General features: G+C 37.0%; 1 protein-coding gene across 2 annotated transcripts in view; it reads left to right on the forward strand.

Moving 5' to 3' along the window:
• USP14 (ubiquitin specific peptidase 14 (tRNA-guanine transglycosylase)) overlaps nucleotides 1–14,271 on the forward strand; it is a 39,059-nt gene that overhangs the window by 10,627 nt on the left and 14,161 nt on the right. For both annotated transcript variants that reach the window (XM_014535946.1, XM_005861608.2), the window contains 5 exons: nucleotides 5,062–5,120; nucleotides 9,589–9,719; nucleotides 10,853–10,933; nucleotides 11,515–11,600; nucleotides 12,243–12,357. In XM_014535946.1, the coding sequence (XP_014391432.1) occupies nucleotides 5,062–5,120; nucleotides 9,589–9,719; nucleotides 10,853–10,933; nucleotides 11,515–11,600; nucleotides 12,243–12,357 (472 nt within the window). The remainder of the gene's footprint in view (nucleotides 1–5,061; nucleotides 5,121–9,588; nucleotides 9,720–10,852; nucleotides 10,934–11,514; nucleotides 11,601–12,242; nucleotides 12,358–14,271) is intronic.

Consider the following 14,271-nt stretch of genomic DNA (forward strand, 5'->3'; position numbering starts at 1 on the left):
TCTAAAAAAAATCAATAAAAAACATATTGTCACATGAGGATTAAATATATAATATATATCTTCTGACAATTTATTACAACTGTCTTGATATATACATTGCAGTTCTTAATGTATGATACAATTCTAAACTGCAATTTGGATTCCTAGCTTCATGAATGTTAATTTTTTTATTTCCTTAGTGGCTTGTGAAATGCTTTCACAGAACTGAGCATTAGAGAAGAGAAAGTAGGGATACACAGAAACCTGAGAGTAACTGAAGGTTTTCTATATTTCTCTGAAGTGAATACTTGTCACATATTTATATGAAGTTGCCTAGAGTGCAACTGATGTATTATCAGTGAACAACACACATTACCTGTCTTTAGGCACTTACAATCAAATTGAGAATGATGATCAAGTAAACAGGTACTGTTTCAGAACTGTTTTGATGGGAAATATTACTTATTTTTCTTCAGAGGCCTAGTTATTTCTCCACTGTTTTAGAACTCCCACATTACAATTTACATCAAGCAACCAGATTTTCTTGGCCCTTACTGCCTCTTCAATCAATCCAGTCTATTTTTCTTGAATGTACTTTCTTTCTACTCCCTTTTCCCATCAAAACAGAAATAACAGTTATTTCTCCACACATTTTTAAATATGTGTAAGAATGATATTTTCTTCATAGAATTTACTCATAAAATTGGCTGGATCTGCCCTAACCGGTTTGGCTCAGTGGATAGAGCGTCAGCCTGTGGACTCAAGGGTCCCAGGTTCGATTCCGGTCAAGGGCATGTACCTTGGTTTCGGGCACATACCCAGTAGGGAGTGTGCAGGAGGCAGCTGATCGATGTTTCTAGCTCTTATCCCTCTCCCTTTCTCTCTGTAAAAAATCAGTAAAATATATTTTAAAAAAAATTGGCTGGATCTAACCTTCTCTTCTTCATATTCAATGTATACTTTTTGTGTCTTTTATTTATTATTATTATTTTTAAAAAAATATATTTTATTGACTTTTTACAGAGAGGAAGGGAGAGGAATTGAGAGTTAGAAACATCGATGAGAGAGAAACATCGATCAGCTGCCTCCTGCACACCCCCTACTGGGGATGTGTCCGCAACCAGAGTACATGCCCTTGATGGGAATCGAACCTGGGACCCTTCAGTCCGCAGGCCGACGCTCTATCCACTGAGCCAAACCCGTTAGGGCTCTTTTTGTGTCTTTTAGAGTCAGTTTTGGTAATTTATGTTTTACTACGAATTTGTCCTTATGTCTTTAAACTATTTTAGCATAAGGGTGTTTTCCCCCATTTTTTTTAAAAAATATATTTTATTGATTTTTTACAGAGAAGAAGGGAGAGGGATAGAGAGCCAGAAACATCGATGAGAGAGAAACATCAATCAGCTGCCTCCTGCACGCCCCCTAGTGGGGATGTGCCCGCAACCCAGGTACATGCCCTTGACCGGAATCGAACCTGGGACCCCTGAGTCCGCAGGCCAACGCTCTATCTACTGAGCCAAACCGGTTCAGCCCCCCCCATTTTTATTTAAGTCAAACCTCGGTTCTCGCAGTCTCCCACCTCAAATAATTCCGTTCTCGATCAAGTTGTTCAATGAAAAAGTCTTGGTAGTCAGACAGAATTTCGGTTCTCTACCCGACAACCCCTTCATGCTGATACCTGTATGATCAGTAACCAGTCTCTTGGGTGACAAAGGAGAGAGTGGGAAGTATGAATCACTTTACCACTAAACCTCGAATTGTTAACATCTCAGAAAACTGTGCTGTGAATATTTTTGTACTTTGTGGTTTTGAGGTCTGGAATGGATTTTTCTAATGGGAAAAAATGATTCAGTTTTTGAACAAATCACTTCTTGAACAGCCTTCCAGAACAAATTAAGTTTGAGAACTGAGGTTCCATTTTATTTGTTAAATATTTTCTTTTCCTCCCTTTATTTTGCCAGAGGCTAATGTATTCTGTTTTTCACAGAATCAGCTATTAGATTTATTCACTCAATTATTTCAATTGTCTGATTCATCCTACTTTTTGTTTGTATTAATTTCTTCTACTTTTTTAGGCTTGTTTTACTTTATTTATTTATTTATTTAATTTATTTTGCTTGTTTTACTGTTTTCTAACTTCTTAAGTTGCATGCCTGAGTCACTTATTTATATCTATAACTACAGGCCCGGTGCGCAGGGCGGGGAGGGAGGTATCCCTCAGCCCGGCCTGCACCCTCTCCATTCTGGTACCCTTTGGGGGATGTCCGACTGCCTCTCACAATCCAGGACCGCTGGCTCCTAATTGCCCGCCTGCCTGCCTGCCTGGTCACCCCTAACCCCTCTGCCTGCCTGATCGCCCTTAACCACCTCTGCCTGCCTGATTGCCCCTAAGTGCTCCCCTACCAGCCTAATCGCCCCTAACTGCTCCCCTACTGTCCTGATCTCCCCTAACCACCTCTGTCTCGCCCCGCACGTGGGACCCAGGATTCCCTCCTCTGGCTGATTTCAGGCACCCGGGACCCGAGCCAGCTTTGCCCGGGCCGGCCGCAGCTGCAGGGGACCGTGGGCAGGTGGCTTCGCCCAGGCTGCAGCCCCAGGCACCCGGGACCGCGGGGCGGGCAGCTTGTCCCTTTCCTGGGCCGCAGCCGCTGGTGCCTGGAACTGTGGGACGTGCGGCTTGTCCCTCTCCCAGGCCGTAGCCTGGCTGGTCTCCATCCTCTCTCGTGAGCTCAGTTGTGCCTGGCTGGTCTCCATTCTCTCTCGTGAGCTCAGTTGTGCCTGGCTGGTCCCCATTCCTTTCTCCCCAGTGTTGAGTGTCTGAGCAATTCAGGCACGAGGGCGTGATGACCATTTGCATATTAGCTCTTTATTATATAGGATAATAAAAGTGTAATATGCTAATTAGACCAGATGTCCTTCCAGACAACCTCCCGGATGAAGCTGGGGCTTCGAGAGAAGCCCTATCCCGAGTGCCTGCCTGCGGCTGGAGGGAAGCCCGGGTCCTGGGTGCCACAGGGAAGCTGGTGCTGGCAGCTGGGGAAAGGAAGGCCTACTCTTGCATGAATTTCGTGCATCGGGCCTCTATTGTACATATAAATAATTAGAAAATGCTGTTTAGATATTTTTTAAAAATAATACTATAAAATCTCTTATTTCTGGCCCAAAGTTTATTTTTAATTATTGAATTATAATATCCAGAAAAGTATACAGATGAATTATCCCAGAATGAACACATCCATGTAACCAATACAAATAAACAGAACCCTGTTAGCACTCCCTAAACCCCCTGATCTATCCCTTCCTAATCATTACTCCAACCTTCTTTCTAAAGTTGTTAATACTAACCTGACTTACTTGACTAATTTGAACTGTTTATGAACAAAAACATATACTGGTATATTGTGTTTATTTGAGTCTAGCTCATTATGTTTGGTTTATCCATGGTGTGTATTTATAGTTGTAGTTCATTCATGTTCGTGCTATATAATATACCATTTATGTATATGTTACCAAATAGTTATTCAGTCTTTTTCTGTTCATGAATGTTTAGGTTGATCTGAGGTATGATTGCTTGTTCTGAATATTTCACAGATAGAAAAGTTAGGACAACCTCTTTTTGTAGGTGATAAAGTATAATAGACATTAAGCTAACTTAATTAAATTTAAATTTTTTATATCATAATTAAATTTTTATTTATTGACTTGACAAAGACTCTTGGTTCTTTTGTCTGTAAAACTCAGTATTCCTATCTTTTAAACCCTTTAGTATTTCTGTCAGTTCCTCTCTATTTTCTAACAGTTTTTATTTGTAAAGTTCATTATTAATGTTATTTGGCTTATTAGATAGTTTTATCTTAAGTAGGAACTATGTTTTCCTGTAATAGTGAGAGTTTTTAGGGGATAGTATTAAATTAACGTGTGATATTTCTATTCTCTGTTTCCAACAGATCTAAATAAATGAAAAAAAGAAAAAACTAAACTATTCAGTTGAATATAATTTAACGATATTTTCTGTGACCTTTCTACTTACATAAGCATAGAGTTTTTGTTGTAGATTATATTTCAATTTAAAAAAATCTAGTGAAAGGCATGCATTTTAAATGTTCAGTGTGATCAGTTTTGATAAATGCAAATTCTCTATAACCTATTTTACAATGAAATTATAGACCATTTTCACCATCCTATAAAGTTTTCTTATGTCTTTTCCATTCTGTCCTCATCCCCTTCTACCATCGTGCATTCTGAACCTTAAATGCACAGAATGTACTTTTTTTTTTGCTTTTGTTTTGTTTTGACTTAGTTCACTCGAGCATAGTTTCTGAGAGTCATCCATATTATTGATTGTGTCAGTAGTTCTGGTTGCTCCAGATTCTTGCCAGTCTTGGGTGATATCACTCTTTTTCGTTATAGTAGATATATATTAAGTAAGCATAGTTTTGATCATAGTGAATATGCAATTTCTCTCCTAACCCTAATGTTTGAATATTATCTGAATGATAATTTCTGATCTTTTGTCATAAAAGATAATGTGTTAGTAAATACTGTGGTTTGAATATTTCCTTTGGAAAGCCAGTTTTTTGTACTACTATAAGGTAACAATTTAGAGCTGAAAGTGCATTTAGAAATCATTTAATAGAAACCCCTCATTTTATAGGTGAGCAAACTGACTTGAAATTTAAGTGACTTAGTTTTGAATATAGGTAAATTGGTTTTGATTTAATGATTTTGATCTAATGTCTTTTTTCTTCATTATTTTGAAGTTTTATTTTCTTCGTCATAGACAGTTAATTTATGCTTTTTGTTTTACACTTTTCAGAAAATGTTTGGTATAGATGAGCTGGACAAGGGGAAAGAATTTAAAGTGACTTTATTCATTTAAATTCCCCTTTTTTTGGTACTCCGTTTTTGCTCATATAAGGCTTAAAGGAACAAGACCAGAGAGATGAAAATAGAAAGGTGGGAGCAACTCTGAGAAACTTGCAGTTGAGTGTGTCATAATAAGTCCTTTTAACTGGTTTCTTCCCATTTGAGTTTGAGAATGAATTGAATCCTAATTATTTAATTCTTTCTTAATGTCCCTAGGTATGCTGGTGCCTTGAGAGCTTCAGGGGAAATGGCTTCAGCACAATATATTACTGCAGGTCAGTATCTTAAAAATTTATATTTTTTAAGAGAGAGTATAATATTCAGTAAATGTTATTTTTACTCACAGTTTGTTTAGTGCCTTTCAATTTACAAAATGTGTTTTCTAAAGCATTACCTCATTAAAATTGGTCTACTTACTGTAAACATCTGGGGATTTATTTTATCATCCAAATTATAAGCCAGTGATATGAGAATTTTTTGGAAACCAATCTTTGGATTAAATTATAATTTTGGCTTTAGGTTTATTAGTATAATATAGCTTTAGGGATATCCAGGGATAGGTTTTATTATAGTTGATGTGATCATTATAAAAGAGAATCCTGGTGGGTATTAGTGTAAGGAAGTGGTGTATGAGGAATGAGGAGACATGGAAATTCTTAAATGATAGAAATAACTTATTTCTTCCTTACATGAGGCCATGTATCCCCCTGTCTCATTTTGGGACAACTTGACAAAATGAGTACCCTCTTGTTTTTTTGTTTGTTTTTTTATTGATTTTAGAGAGAGGGAGAGCGAGAGAGAGAAATATCAATGCGTTAGAGAAACATCAATAGGCTGCCTCCTACACGCCCCACCCCCTAACTGGGGAACCAACCCACAACTCAGAAATGTGCCCTGACCAGGAATTTAGCAGGTGACGGTGACCTTTAGGTGCATGGGACAATACTCATCCAACAGAGTCACATCGAGCAAGGCAAAATGGATACCCTCTTAAATCATTGGGCTAGGTCACTGATGGCGAACCTTTTGAGCTCGGTGTGTCAGCATTTTGAAAAACCCTAACTTAACTCTGGTGCCGTGTCACATATAGAAATTTTTTGATATTTGCAACCATAGTAAAACAAAGATTTATATTTTTGATATTTATTTTATATATTTAAATGCCATTTAACAAAGAAAAATCAACCAAAAAAATGAGTTCACGTGTCACCTCTGACACGCGTGTCATAGGTTCGCCATCACTGAGCTAGGTTAATAGGGGTTTTATAGGCATACTTTTTTTTTGTAACCACTTTATTGAGATATTCATATACTATACAATTCACCCATTTAAAGTGTACAATTCATTGCTTTTTAGTATATTTACAGAGTTGTGCAGCCAACACCAAAATCAATTTTAGAACATTTTCATCACTCCAAAAGAAACTCTAGCTTTTAGTAGTCACCCTGTTTTCTGTTCACGACTTCCAGCACTATGCAGCCACTAATTAGCTACAGTCTCTGTAGATTTATCTATTCTGGACTTTTGATATAAATGGAATTACACAATATATGCTCTTTTTTGACTGCTTTCACTTAGAATGATTTCAAGGTTCATCCACATTATAGCATGTATCAGTACTTCATTCCTTTTTATTGCTGAATAAGGTTCCATTGATTGGATATACCATATTTTATTTATCCTTTCATCATTGAATGACATTTGGATGGTTTCTACTTTTTGACTTTTACAAAAATTGTGGAACATTCTGTGTATAAGTTTTTGTGTGGACATGTTGTCATTTTGGGTAAATCTCTAGGAGTGTAATTACTGGGTTATATGGTAACTATACTTAACCTTTTGAGGAACTGCCAGACTTTTCCAAAGCAACAGCATCATTTAACATTCCTTTCAGCATGTATGAGGGTTCCAGTTTCTCTGCATTCTTGATATTGCTTGCTATCATTCTTCATAATGCTTGATATTTTTTTGTCTTGATTATAGCCATTCTAGGTGTGTGAAGTAGTATCTCATTATGATTAACCCTTAATTTTTAATACTATTAACAGTAAGTTCTTTTGGGTCTTTTGGAGTTAGAGAGATTTCCTCTAACCTCTTTCCTAAAAGTAGATTTGTTTTTTGAAATGAAGTTTGTAATGAGAAAATATGATCACCTTTGATGGCTTATGTACTTGGTATCTAAGAGTAACTCAGAATTTCAGCAACTTGTCCATTATCATATACTAGAGTCCCAGTGCACGATTGAAATCACACGAGGAGGCACCCCGTGGGCCACCAGGGGAGTCAGGCCGGACGGGCGCCACGGGCAGCTGGGACCTGCACCTTACTTCTGCTCCAGGCCCCCCCACCCCCCAACCTGTGTCCGCTCTGGGCCACCGGAGCCACCACGCAGGTTCGGTCAGGCCCCCCTGTCTCTGTTTCCTCTCCACTCTGGGCCTCACCTGCGCATGCAACTCCTCCTGTCCCGTCGTGGCCCATTACAGCGTCCCGGCCTAATTTGCATATTACCTCTTTTTATATATATAGATAGGAGGCTTATAGTATTGATGAGATGAAAAATACTGTTCTTTACTTTTTGCTTCTTGACTTTTTAAACTTTTTTATTTTGAACTAAATTTAAATTTACAGAAAAGTTGCAAGAATTCACCAATTACTAATTTTTTGTCGCGTCTGGTTTATTATTGTCTATAATGCGTATTCTTTTTTTCTTAGAGTAAGTTGCACACATTATTGCACATATCATGTCTTTTATTCCTGAACTAGAGGCTGGGGCACGAATTCGTGCATGGGTGGAGTCCCTCGGCCTGGCCAGTGATGAGGGCCCATCGGGGCTGTCTCACCCAGTCCTGATTGGGGCTGGCCAGCTGGTGGGGAGGGACTGTGGGAGGTTGGCTGTGGGAGTGCACTGACCACCAGGGGGCAGACACAATGCAGGAGCTGCCCCCTGGTGGTCAGTGCGTGTCATAGCTACCAGCCAGTTGTCTGGTTGTCGGGTCATCTGGTCATAACTGTCGCTTAGGCATATATATATAACAAATATATATGTTTCAGTACCTATTTCCAAACAATAAAGACATTCATAACTACAGGATGGTTTTTAAAATCTGGGAGTTTAGCACTGATATAATATTCTAAAATACAGACTTTATTTAACTTTTGCCAATTGACCCAGTATTGCCCATTGTAAAGTTGTTTTTCTTTTTTGCTTCAGGAGCCAGTTTAGAGTATACATTACATTTAGTTGTTATATCTCATTAGTCTCTTTTATTTATTTTTTTGGTTAAACCTCCTGAGGATATTTTTTTCATTGATTTTTAGAGAGAGTGGAAGGGAGGGGGAGAGACAGAGAGAAAGAAACATAAATGTGAGAGAGACATTGATTGGTTGCCTCCTGCATGCGCCATGGTGGGTGCCAGGGATCGAGCCTGCAACTGAGGTATGTGCCCTTCACCAGAATCGAACCCGCGACCCTTCAGTCTGCGGGCCAATGCTCTAACCACTGAGCCAAAGCGATGAGGGCTCATTAGTCGCTTTTAATGTATAGTGTATTTTTGACCTTTTTTCAAACAAAGGAAATATTTTGAGATGATATATATTAAATAATTTCTTCATAGTACATATTAAATCTTAAACCATCTTTTTTTAGCAGTGTGTGCTTTAAAGTGTTATTACAGTTTAGAATTTTTTATTTTAAAAATAGCTTAGTAGTGATGCTTAAATTTCAGCCCTCCCTCCAAAAAAATATATTTATTGATTTTAGAGAGGAATGGAGAGGAAGAGAGAGAGAAACATCAATGATTAGAGAGAATCATCGATTGGCTGCCTCCTGCATGCCCCTTATCAGAGATTGAGCTTGCAACCAGGGCATGTGCCGGGACTAAGAATGAAACTGTGACCTCTTGGTTCATAGGTCAATGCTCAAACACAGCCACAACGGCTTTTTAAGCATTATGTTTAATTGATTTATTCAGGAATATTTTATTGAGCGCTTGCTATGTGCTGAAATGTAGTATTTACTGGGTTTCAGTTTCTATAACAATAATAGATAACATTCAGATTTTAATTAACAAGTCAAGATAAGCTAGATTAGAGTTTTGCTGTACATGAAGTAAGGACAAAGTGATAGATAGGAAATCAGCAAAGGAAAAGTATTCTGACCTCCAGAAGCCAGGGCTGAGTTCATGACTATGGGATTCATGATGTTGAGAGGGGATAAACAGGAAAGATTTTGAAGAAGGAAAATTAGTTTGTTTTTTTAAGTTGTTCAGTACAGTTAGGAAGTAATGTTGTTTAAAGAGCCAGATTTCAATATTCAGGATTTCAGTAGATGGGAACCAAGTAAAGGGAAGTGAGTCAGGAGTGAAGGCCTGATGGCTTGATAACGGCATAGTGGCAGAACAGTAACATTATACCTGTTTGATCTCTAGACAGAAGTTATATGTATTTGTATCGAATTAATATATACCCTGCTTTGTTTGGGAAAACAGCAGCTGGCAAGGAGAGAGGGGCAGGGCTCAGAAGTTGTTTATAGCTAGTGACTGCAGTGTAAATTCTGGTGAGTTCATTAAGATTTGAAAACCAATCTTTTTCTTATTAGGAATCTAACAATTGCAAACGGAATAGATGTACATAAAAGTTATTGTTATTAAGCAGTTTTTTGTTTATAGCAATTGAAATTTAATTTACAGTAGCATGTGTTAAATATGCCACTCTTACTAAGGTACTGTTGCTTTGTTTTTAAGCTCTTAGAGATTTGTTTGATTCCATGGATAAAACTTCTTCTAGTATTCCACCTATTATTCTACTGCAATTTTTGCACATGGCTTTTCCACAGTTTGCAGAGAAGGGCGAACAAGGACAGTATCTTCAACAGGTAATCAGGTCAAGGTTCTTGGTTTTCATTTTATAAGTGTAAATCTTAGGTTTCCTACACTTACACTTATTGAAATATATTTGGAAATACAAATATAAGTCATCTATTTCTATTATGTCTTGCCTGGTGTGATGCAATATTCTGTTAACTGATCCTCTTGCTCTTTTTTTGTTTCTTTGCAATATTTCTCCATATAGTCCCCAGAGGCCTTTTAAAATGTAAATAAGATTATGTTGGTCCCGTGTTCAGTGCTTCCTAGTGATTTTCTATCCCTAAATAATATAAATCCTAAATAATCTAGCCTCTGGCTACCTTTCTGAACTCATCAGATGCCACTGTCTTCCTTGCTTCTCTCCAGGTATTGGCCTCCTTGCTATTTTTTTTTAAAGTATGTTTTTATTGATTACAGAGAGAGAAATATCAATGATGAGAGAGAATCATTGATTGGCTGCCTCCTGCACGCCCCCTACTGGGGATTGATTGAGCCCACAACCCAGACATATGCCCTAACCAGGAATCCAACTGCGCGACTTCCTGGTTCATGGTTCGACGCTCAACCACTGACCACACCAACAGGGCTTCCTTGCTACTTTTTAAACCCTCCATGTACCCTTGTTCTGCAGGGCCTTAGCTCTTGTTCCCTTTGGCTCTCAGTGCATGACTTTGCTCCTTACCTTCAGGTCTCATGACTCCAATGTCAGGGCATCAGAGAGACTTTCTTTGACTGTCGTATTGAAATAGCACGCTTTCCTTGCATCAATCATTTTTTGCTCCTGTATTACTCCGCCCCCCCCACCCCCTTATAACCCTTCTCTGAACTTAAATGTGTGTTATATATTTTTTATCTGTGTTTCCCATTTGAACTTTATTTTATTTACTGCTATGTATTCCTAGTGTCTCAAACAATGTTTAGCATAATTAGGAATTCAGTAAACATGTCTTGAATGACTGCAAAAAAATATTTTGGAATTTTTGTTGTTTTGAAGATCATAAAATATTGACTTTGGCTTAACATTTTTAAAGAAAAAAGTAGCTTTCTTCTTCCCTAAGAATACGAATTATTTTGGGAGGATTCTATAGACCAAACACTGTCACAGCCAGGATTACTTACTATGTCATTCTAAAAATTACAGGATGCTAATGAATGTTGGATACAAATGATGCGAGTATTGCAACAGAAATTGGAAGCCATAGAGGATGATTCTGTAAAAGAGGTAATCTATATCATAAAAGGCCTGTGGTCGTGATGCCATAACAGAGTCATGACCAAACGAGCAGTGGCTCTCACAGCGGGCAGTGTATGAGCTACTCGAGCTACTTGCTGTGGAGAGCTACTCGCTGTGGAGAGCTACTTGCTGTGGAGAGCTACGAGCAGCAGAGGGTGGGGCACGAGCTACAAGTGGCGATAGGCAGGGTGGCCAGCTGAGGCAAGCAGAATCATGCGCACTGGGCTTCTAGTTGAAATATATTTGTGATTACAGATCTTCATTGTACTTTGATTCATCCCTACCCTAAAGGCTTGAAATAAATTCATCTTAACAGATAGACATGTACTTAAATATTTTACATGGTCAATCTATAGTTGGAATTTGGAAGCTTGCATTTGACACTTGAATTCAATGTATTGTATTAAACTTAATTGATATTGTGCATCAAGATTTTGGCAATATTTTTTGAGCAGTAGAAGGATTGTGTAGAAAGGGATTACATTTTAAAAAACTTACATATATATTACTAAACTGGATTGTGTGGAAGGTAGTATGTATTAATAAATACATGATTTTAATTTTTGCAGACAGATTCTTCATCTGCATCAGCAGTGACACCTTCTAAAAAGAAAAGTTTAATTGACCAATACTTTGGAGTTGAGTTTGAAACTACGTATCCTTATGAGCCAAGATATGTATAAACTACTCAGAACTTAATAGAAGTGTATGAAGTGAATTGCTATAAATACCTTGGCTGATTGGAGTGGTGGGTGGGATGGAAGGAAAATTCTTTAGAGGTTTTTATGTCTAAAACATGTCATGGAAATAGGAAATTTGGAGAAGTATACCCATTGGAGTGATCTTAAAGGTTAGATAAGTGTATATACTTTAAGGATATTCATTATTTTTTTCTTATGAACATCTTTAACATAGTCAACTTCATTAATTTGCCTCAAAGGGAATTTTTAATTGTATGCAATAGAGTGCATCAGTTATATACATGAGATTGAACCAATTCATAAAACATGAATTTAGGGAATTATTATTTTCTAGCTGATGGGTAGAAACTTAGAAAATATTTCTCTTTATGTATCTTTTGGTTATTAAGACCATTTTAAGACCGTGTAAATAGCAACTTACGTTTGTTTAATGTTTATCCTTTTCTTACATTCATTACTGAATATTGTTGGTAAGTGAATTAGCATTTTAAAATATGTTGAAATCTCTATTGGAAGACCAAAATGTTTTAAATGCTAATGAATGATACTATTAATTTTAATAGCATTAGCCATTTTCCTTATCTTACTTTGGAAAGCATGAGATGCACAGAATCTGAAGAAGAAGAAGTCACTAAAGGAAAAGAAAATCAGCTTCAGCTTAGCTGTTTTATCAATCAAGAAGTCAAGTATCTTTTTACAGGACTTAAATTGGTAAGAACAATTGGAGTTGATCATCATTATTTATGGATTCTGCATTTGCAAATGCACCTACTTGCTAAAATTTATTTGTGACCCAGCATCAATACTTGTGGTGTTTTCACAGTCATTTGAAGACATGCTTAGTGGCAAAAATTTTGAGTTGCCTGAAACACACACTGTACTACTACCTGAGGTCCAGAAAGGTGATGCTCTTGACTTCTCATTTCAGCTCTCATACTATAAACAAGTGTCTTTGCAATCCTTTTTTAGTGCCACATATTTTGCATTTTTGTGCTTATTGATTTTGCTATTTAAAATGGCCTTCAGACATAGTGCTGAAGTGCTGTCTCATGTTTTAAGTGCAAGAGGGCAGAGGGCTGTGACATACCTTAAGGAGAAAATTAAGTTTCTTAGATAAATTTCATTCAGGGATGAGTTTTAGTGTAGTTGTGACTGAATTCCATGTTAATGATTAACAGTGTATATTAAGTACAGGATCATTATACAGAAACACATAAAACAAGGTTATGTATTGATTGGTTGGCAAAAATGGAGCCAGAGGCTTGCAGGAAGGCTCTGAGGGTGTAATAATGAGGGTATTTTAATAATTATGAGGTATAAACTGGGATTGTACTGTGCAGATCAGGACATAGAGTCATTCTGCCATTGCACTAGTATTGCAGTTGAGGTCCTAGAATTTAAGTGACTTAGTTTGGTTTGTGACAGATCCAGAACAAGAACTTAGTATTTTTTGCCTAGTGCCATACTAAGAAATGCACTATAGTGAGCAGATTGATAAAATATAATGGTTTGCTTGCCAATTTGTTAATTTGATGTGATTTGGGGAATATGCACATCTTTTTGTAGGATAGGTAGTGAATTGGGGTAGGTATCTTGATAAGATAATTTGTTGTCAGGGAGCTCCCATTTATAGTTTGGGGTAAAATGGGTTAGGGGAGGGTTAGTAAATTTAGACATAAGTAGATAGATAAATAGTGATATTCTTTGCCCTCTGGTATTGGGAGGAGAGTTGTGAGACATAATGGCTTTTGAGAGAAGTTAGTTTTAAAAGCATTACAAATACTAGCTAACCACCAAGAGTCCTATAACAACTTACAATGTGCAAGTTTCAAGGCTTCAAAACATGAAGTATAAGTATTAATTGGAGAGTGTGGAATAGAATGTATGTCAGGGATTCTCCAGGATGATCTTTTCTTTAAAATTTTATGAAATTCTATAAAAACGAAATATACTTGGAACTTCTAGATGATAGTGTATTGGTGATAACAGGTATAGCTTATTATCTGATGAATAACATGGCAATAGATATGCTTTCTTGAAAAACAGGTATACATGAGATTTTAAATTTATATTATAATTTTTAGATCATTCTGATTATTGGATCATTTTAATGTGTTAGATTATAGATTATTTTAATCATTTAAGTAATTTGGCCTCACATTTTATTACCTTTTTGATCCTGAATAAACTTGATTAAATGTTCAGAAGCTACTCTGCAGTGATAACTTTTGTAATGTGATTCGCAGGTTTTTTTAATTGATTTTAGAGCGAGGAATGGAGAGGGAGAGAGTGATAAAACATCAATGATGAGAGAATCATTGATTGGCTACCTTCTGCACGCCCCCTATTGGGGATTGAGTCCAAAACCCAGGCATGTGCCCTGACTAGGAATCAAACCATGACCTTCTGGTGCATAGGTCAGCATTCAATCAGCAAGCCACACCAGCTGTAACTTTTAAAAACCAAACTTAAAAAAAATTTTTTTAAACAAGTATAACATGCTTAAACTAAACATTAACAGTAAATTGTTTTAACTCTGTGATTTCTTATATATTTATATTCTTGAAAGTAGAGCACATTAGTAGTGTTATTTTTTTTCCCAATTTCATTTTTAAAAAAAAAAAT

Source organism: Myotis brandtii, unplaced genomic scaffold (assembly GCF_000412655.1).
Source record: "Myotis brandtii unplaced genomic scaffold, ASM41265v1 scaffold154, whole genome shotgun sequence".
Classification (NCBI taxonomy): domain Eukaryota; kingdom Metazoa; phylum Chordata; class Mammalia; order Chiroptera; family Vespertilionidae; genus Myotis; species Myotis brandtii.